Source organism: Meriones unguiculatus, chromosome X (assembly GCF_030254825.1).
Source record: "Meriones unguiculatus strain TT.TT164.6M chromosome X, Bangor_MerUng_6.1, whole genome shotgun sequence".
Classification (NCBI taxonomy): domain Eukaryota; kingdom Metazoa; phylum Chordata; class Mammalia; order Rodentia; family Muridae; genus Meriones; species Meriones unguiculatus.
The window spans coordinates 58,522,951-58,530,789 of record NC_083369.1 but is presented as its reverse complement, the minus strand read 5'-3'; the positions used below and the strand labels follow the sequence as shown (position 1 = coordinate 58,530,789).

At 38.1% G+C, this 7,839-nt stretch overlaps 1 protein-coding gene across 1 annotated transcript; it reads right to left on the bottom strand.

Moving 5' to 3' along the window:
- Positions 1-4,525: 4,525 nt before the first annotated feature.
- LOC110544471 (melanoma antigen preferentially expressed in tumors-like) lies at positions 4,526-7,570 on the bottom strand. Its single transcript, XM_021630438.2, has 3 exons — positions 7,281-7,570; positions 5,964-6,545; positions 4,526-5,039 (listed from the first exon to the last, which is right to left on the bottom strand). Exons 1-3 carry the CDS (start codon positions 7,568-7,570, stop codon positions 4,526-4,528), a joined length of 1,386 nt encoding a protein of 461 aa, XP_021486113.2.
- Between the last annotated feature and the right edge of the window lie 269 nt (positions 7,571-7,839).

Sequence of the window (7,839 nt, the reverse complement as noted above, 5' to 3'; positions counted from 1 at the left end):
TACATTTACAAGTTCATATTAAAACCCTGATTACCTTTTCCTGTAAAACTATTTTTAACTGTTTCTGATTAATTAATTGTAAATGGGTATGTCTGTGTGTGAGTATTTGAAGATGTGAACAACTTCCAGAACAGGGCTTCAGATTACCTGTCACTGGAGTTTTAGGCTTTGTGAGCCAGCCTACATAGGTGCAGGGAACCAAACCCAGATCCTCTTTGCAGCAAGTGCTCTTAACCACGGACCCATCACTCCAACCCCCTCTCTGTAAATTTTAAGGTCCTTGAGAAAAAATTCGTTATTTTAAAGACTTCGGCTCAGTTAGGTCTAAGCAAAACATAAATATCTAAATGCTCATTTTTGAGCCTCCTAGTGGAATACTTGGTATCAGCACTTTTGAATGTTAATTCTGGGAATTAAGGCCAAGGAAATGAAAAAAGAAAAACTTTGCTATAGGTATCCAAAACAGATGATTTATAACAAATTAAAGTGGAATTTGAGTATATTAATCTATGACAAATAACTTGGAACAAGAGAAATGTATATTATCTTACAAATAAAGGTGCTTTTAACGTTTTTTCCCAGTGTACACTTCAAATTTATTATACTCACTTATTTTCTTTCTGAGAGAAAATTTCCTTCTATAATGTCTGTTTTTACAGTTTATTTTCTTTGTATCCCAGCTGTAGCCCCTTCCCTTGTCCCCTCCCAATCCCTCACTCCTTCCCTCTTGTGCTCCCTTGTTTGTTCTGGAGTGCAATGATAGGGGAGGTCCTCCTCCCCTTCCATGTGACCCTAGCTATCAAATCTCATCAGGACTGGCTGCATTGTCTTCCTCTGTGGCCTGGTAAGGCTGCTCCCCCCTCAGGGGGAGGTGATCAAGGAGCCAGCCACTGAGTTCATGTTAGAGACAGCAACTGTTCTCCTTACTAGGGGACCCACTTGGAGACTTTTAACTTCTTAAACACCTATTAAAAGGCAGCTTGGTCTTCATGTGTGTTCCCTAGTAAGGTGAGGTTGAAGAATAGCATCTCTCTCTGATGTAGACTCTGTTGCCTGGTTTTGATCACTTCCCCCATGGCATGGCTGTCTCACCAGGCCTTAGGGAAAGAGGATGTGCTCAGTCCGGATGTTTCTTGAGGTTCTTGGGTGGTTGGTGGAGGCGGAGTCCCCTTTTCTGAGGGGTATGGGAGGAGAGATAGCTGGAAGAAGGATGGAGGGTGGGACCTAGAGGAAAGGAAAAAGAGGGCTATGAACTGTATATAAACTGAATATATAAATGAATAAAAATGGCAAAAAATAGGAGCTCAGTAAAAGCTCCTGCTACCATGCCTGACATCCTGAGTTCAATCCACATGGCAGAAAGATAGAACCAATGCCTGCAAGCCGTCTTCTGATCAACACATGTGTCCATATACCACATGTACGAATTAAATCTTTTAAAAATAAGTATATTGTGAATATTAAATGTGAGAAAATATTAAAATGCTTTGAATAGAACACTTTATTAAGTATATCTTTTACATATTTTGAAATAAATCTTAATATTAATGTATATTTAAATCGCCTCACAATATAACATGTTTGATTATGAAAATTTACACTTATTTTTATTTTTTATAGAAAGTCAGGTGAGACTGAATTCTTACAGACCTTGAATTTTTAATGTACTGAAAAAACTTAGAGACCATGGCATTTTCAAAGTCATACTCTTGTTTTATATTGGGATAGTAACAAGATATGTTGGGGATAAACAAAGATAGGTTATAGTCTAATAGTTTTGTTTGTGTGTTGATAGGGGTCACCTGTACTGTTACGTGTTTGTAAACTTGACACCAAATAAGAGTGATGGAAGAAAAGGGAGCCATAGATAAAGAGTTGTCTCCATCAGATTGGCTTGTGGGGCAAGTACATGGGGACATTTTCTTGATTAATGATTGATGAACGATAGCCCTGACCATAGTGATCAGTGCCTCCTGGGCAACTGGTCCTGGGCTGGAGAAGACAGGTAGCTGAGCAAGCCACAGAAACCCAGTAAATAGCTTTCCTCCATCTTTCCTGCCTCTGCTCCTGTTCAAGTTCCTGTCTCCCTCCCATGACGGGCTGAGACTGGAACAGTAAGCCAAACATCCCTTCTCCTCCCTCTGGTGCTTTTGTACAGTATGTTATAACAGCAGTGGAGAAACAGCCTAGTACAGTCACAGGAGTTATATTTCAAATCTATTGAAAACAAAGTATCAAGAGCACCTTCTTGTATAAGGAATTTCCAAGAACATCATTCACACTTTCACTACAACAAGAATGACTTCCAATTTCTCTCTTCATTGTGGGGTATAGTTTTCACCTCCGGGTGCAGTGAGAAACATGGTGGCAAGAAAGGAGGAAGGAAAGAGTGAAACATGGTGGCAAGAAAGGAGGAAGGAAAGAGTGAAACATGGTGGCAAGAAAGGAGGAAGGAAAGAGTGAAAATATGCCAATGTTGTTAGAGTTGCATCTTCCCCACTATCCTGGTACTGGTAACACACAGAGAGCTGTACTTCTGAGAGCATAAGATCCCAGCTTCTTCACAGAATAGATAGTAAATGCCACATAGGTAAAGTCAAAAACAAAAAGGAGCAAAGAAACATGTAAACATAATTCTTAATAACATTTTATTTAAATCGAGGTGCCAAAAAAATAACACATTTTATTGGCAACAATGTAACAAAATTGCTCATCACACTGGCATCTTAATAGATCTTGGAAATGTTGTACACTATACCAAGATATGAGCATGAGAGAAATATGAACAAATTTGAAATGTTATATCAAAAAGGAAATATTATATATAAATTATAACACATTTTAACACGTCTTTTCTTACTGACTTGGAAATACAATCTCTTATGACCAAAAGAAAATTAATAAAAAGCAAATGTTAACTACCTTGAGGGGTCTATGATTTCATTATGGCTGCAAAATATAACTTGATATATTGGCCAGTATCACTACTAAAAATAAAATTTTATGTGTGGTCAGACTGGAACCAAGTATGACCTCACTTATAAAAGAAAATTTAAAGATATATGTCACTGTTATTACTAATTTATTTCAACAGGAAAACAGTATGTGCAAATTATTACTTCCTTTTTATTCTTTTAGTTACTCACTCATTGAAATGCAGTTGTTTTGACATTTCAATGTGTGAAAGGAACAAATGCTAATTTTAAAACTTTACCCTGACTTTCCAATGCAGTATGCTGCTTCAAGAAACTTACAGTACAAGATATTTTTTATGTGTCCGTGTTTGTGTGAGGGAGAAGATGCATGACCTTGTATGTGTGTACATGTGGAATCCAGAAGTCAACATCTGGTATTTTGTTTGCTAGAATGTCTGGCCATGCTACCCCAGGGATCTTTCTTCCTCTATCTTTTCAGCACTGAAGTTACAAGGGTGCACTTTGGTGCTCAGCATTTTACACAAATCCTAGTGATCTGAGCACAGGTGTGCTAGTGTGGTAAGCAAATGGATGATGGAGGCATTTCCTTACCCTGTAAATATTATTAATTACTGACTTTACATACACTATTTCTAGGTAAGTCTAAGACATGCAAACTGAATTCATTATTATGTCATATTTTAGAGTATGAAACAAGTTGGACTCAGTACTCAAATGTGGCTAGTATGTATCATGCCAAACGGGGCAAAGCTATTGGGGACAAAACAAAAGCATACTAAGATTTAACTATAACATATATATATATATATATATATATACTATGTATGTATTATATATATGTCTATCTATCTATCTATCTATATATATATATATGGAAGGATTTATACAGGTAAGGAAATACAAAGGATTAAGAGAATTTGTAGAGTAAGAGAACTAAAGGATGTAGGAAGAATATAATGGCAAGGAACCTAAACACCACCCAAAAATTCATGTGACAAAAGCTAGATACGAGCTCTAGATATTGTAGAGAGTGGTAGAAACTACAGTGGACCTACATCAAGGAAGTAGCTCATTATAATCATGGTCTTGGGAGGTAGATTGATACCTCATAGCCTCTGCTATCTTTCTTTACTGGCCAACTGTTATAACCTGATGGTTTCTCCTAAGCAACCAAAACCAGCCTGAAGTGATTTAGGGGATGAAAACACTGTCTTCAAGACGTAGCAATCTTTCCATAAATATAAGGAAAGGCTGTCATTGCCCTGATTTGTGTGATGTATGCACAAGCAAACCGAACATTAAGGGCAGAGACATAGTATAGCAGGATATGAGTGTCCGATATTAAATACACACCACTGTGCTCAGCAAAATCAAACAGACCAATAGTAGACAAAAGATACACAGGAACTCTTGAAGTCTCCCAGTTTTCCCTACGTTATTCTCTTCACGAACCAGTTACATACATACCCTCCCTAAGTGTTTTTTTCTACAACATAAGGAACCATATAGATTGAGTCTATGGGCACAGGAAATAACAGTTAGTACTAAAAGGGTACATATCTGGTTCAAATTGTGTTGGACCATGAAATTTACTCTGTGTAAGTGATCCATTTCATGTCATTGCGCTGCGCAAGCTCTAGCATCGTCTTCAGTTGTAGCTGTACAATGGCAAGCTTCCTTCTGTCTAAACTGCCCTGAAAAGGCCAATCATCAAAGCAATGTACAGGGATAGGATAAATAACATATTTTAGCTCCATCAAAGGTGTTAAATTATTCATGATATTCAGAAGGATAGGCATTGTGATGGGGTTAGATGCAAAGCCCAGGACACGGAGATGGGTGCATCTAATTAGGGCAGGGATAAGAACAGAGATTGCAGCATCACTTATGAGGCAATTATTTAGCTCTAGATGCTGAAGAGTACCAGAGAGATTTACCAGAAGAGTGCAAATAGGCCCAAAATCATTCCAATGCATTGTGTTGTTACTAAGATTCAAGAGCTTTAGGTGGGTGGCCTGAGGACTCTGAGACAGAAATTGGTAGTCTCTGGACGAGAGATTACAGAATGGCAGATACAAGAAATCCAAGCCAGGTGGTATGAATCTGTAGGGATGAAAAACAAAAAACAACTAAAAGCTTCTGAAGAATAAAAACTGAATGAGGAAAACTATACCTTTATGTCTCGAAGAAACTACTTTTCACATGTATGATACTTGAGTATCAATGTGTCAGTGTGTGCTTTAATTCACTTACTAGTTTGTGATTCTGAGAAAGTGAGTTTTCTTTTCTTTTTCCCATTGATTTTAAGATAGGATATTACTATGTAGCTCAGGCTATCCTGGAACTATATATACCAAGCTGGCCTTAAACTCACAGAATCTACATGCCTGTGTCTTCCAAGTGCTAGATTAAAAGTACATGCTACCACATCCAGCTGACAGTTTAGTTTTCAACACTGAGATACAATCTCTTTTCACCTTAATAATGTGTACAATATGTTAGAATAGATGATTCTAAGAAATATTAAAAGAAAAAGCATTATCCACTCATCACTTTTAATATTATCCACTGTAGATTTTAGTTTACCTTCTTAATGGGGAGAAATTAAAAGGAGCAGGCAACTGAGAATTCCCTTTGCACAGTCCCCAAATAACAATCTCTACTATCATGGCCTGTATCTTGGAGAGTATAGATTATCAAAGTGATCTGATATTATGAGCTATGGACAATTATAATCATGTTCTTCAGTGCTATAACAAAAATGTTTTCCCTTATCTCACTTCTCCTCCTCCTGATATCTGCAGGGCTAGAAGTTTTTCTCCCTTGTATTTCTGCACTTACTGTAGTATCTGTACATTCCTGACTGCTTAATTTGTGTACTCCTGTCTTTCTTCAGTTTCAAATTCCCAGAAGTGATGAAATGGAATGCATAATAGGTTTTAAGGAACTTAGAAATACTCAAGAAGGTTTTCTCTCCTGTCTCAATAGGCTACTGAGGAAACCCAGGGACCAACTGCAAACTATTACCTGAGCATTTTGTCCAGATGATTTTTAAGGTAGAATGAAGCCAAGTTGAGTTCCTTGAGGTTTTCCATATGCTTCAGGTTACTGAGGAAATTTTTAAAGACTTTCCCACTCAGAGATCTAAAAGAGACTTTAAACAGACTAAGGCTTTGTAGGTGGGCCATCCGAGAAAGAATCCTATTGATATCGCTCAGTGAGCCCTTATCAACCAACAACCGATCAACACACTTGAGATCAAGAAATTTCAGGGTACATTTGTAGTTACTTAATTTATCAACATGCAGATCTCGACAGCACACATGCAAAGACCCTGAACTCTCCTCAACTTTACCCATAAGCAAATCCAAAAATTCCTTTTCCATTAAGGAGCCAACGAGGGAAAGATCCACTAGTAATTCCACAGGCCTGGGTGACTGAGTCTCAAACCCTGAATTTCCTAAACGAAGATGTCCTTCTATTTTAGTGATAGAGTGGTCAGAATAAGCACAAGAATGAAAACATAAAGGTGATTTGATCCTGACTTCAGGGCATGTGATCCTAGAGTAGGTGACTTGTCTCAAATCTAGGATCCTCAATTTAGGTCTCCTATAAGGAAAAGAGCAGATAGAATATATGAGAAATAGCAAATGATAATGAAACCCAGTAGGATTAATGATGACATATAAGAACAAATCCAGTCTCATCAGGACTGCCTGTATCCTCTTTCTCTGTGGCCTGGTAAGGCTGCATCGCCAGGGGCATGTGATCAAAGAGCAGGCAACTGAGTTCATGACAGAGGCAGCTCCTGCTCCCCTTACTCTGGCTCCTGCATGGAGACTGAGTTGTCAATTGATGATAGGGAAGAAGAGGGAGGGATGGTGGGACAGGGAGGAGTTGTGGGAAGGGGCTTCAATCAGAACATATAATGAATAAATTGTGAAAAAGAAAAATATAAAAAATAATAATAAATGCAAATTTAAAATAAAATAGAACAAATCATTTTAGCTCTAGCAGGCATTCCTTATACTAAATACCAATAATTCTTTCCCATGAAAACTCAACCTTCTTTTCCCCATCCTTTTACACCTCAAATCGTATCCAGTCTTAAAGCTCCTGTTTTTCTTTCAAGTAATTACATCTGTTACATAAACCCATCCACAGTACTCTTCCCCAATAACATAGATCTCATAACAAACTGTGTTGGGCCAACAGGCTCTCACATAAATCTTTACTAGTTACTACTAGTGACTAGGAGTATTCACTAGTTACTACTTCTGGAGAGAGTAGTAGGCCATGGCATAACCTCCTGAATCTTATCATGTCTCTACTATACAACCTTACCTAGGAGAGGAGTTCTGTGCAGGACAAACTGGAAGATTCTCAATCATGGCTTTCAGGAGTTCATGGTGAGACTCCTGAATACTTAGTGAGCCAATATGGAGACAGTAAAAGGGCCAAACTTTAACCATTGCACTCAATATACTCTTATGCCCACCCTTGAAGGCAGCAATGAACAGTGGAACAAAAAGCTCTCTTGGAATGTCCTCCAGAGCTTGGATTGCTGCAGACTCATTGCTCAGCAGACTCTGCACAGCAAGATCCAACAGTTTATTCGGGACTGCTGCATCCATCGTTGTGAGCCTGTATCAGGAGGAGAAACGTTTAGAAGTTCTGGGAAAAAACACAGTCTGTTCTTTGCCACCAGTGCTAGCAAAGTAGAAAATATTTAAAGAATAAATGGTGAATCTGATGGCCACCACTAGATACCTCCACTACAGACACAGATTAGAAATTGCCTTGTGAGTGTGAATGGTGTGTGTACATGTGTGTGCATACTATTTACTTCCTCTTGAAGAATGCTTACTCCATCACATGTATATATAAATATATGTATATGATA

Bases quoted from the DNA above. Each gene is read 5' to 3' on its own strand.
- LOC110544471 (XM_021630438.2), bottom strand. From the start codon at position 7,570: ATGGATGCAGCAGTCCCGAATAAACTGTTGGATCTTGCTGTGCAGAGT. The intron at 6,546-7,280 runs GTAAGGTTGTAT...TTTTCCTTATAG, and splicing joins GCACAGAACTCCTCTCCTAG to GAGACCTAAATTGAGGATCC. The intron at 5,040-5,963 runs GTAATAGTTTGC...TCATCCCTACAG, and splicing joins CATCTGGACAAAATGCTCAG to ATTCATACCACCTGGCTTGG.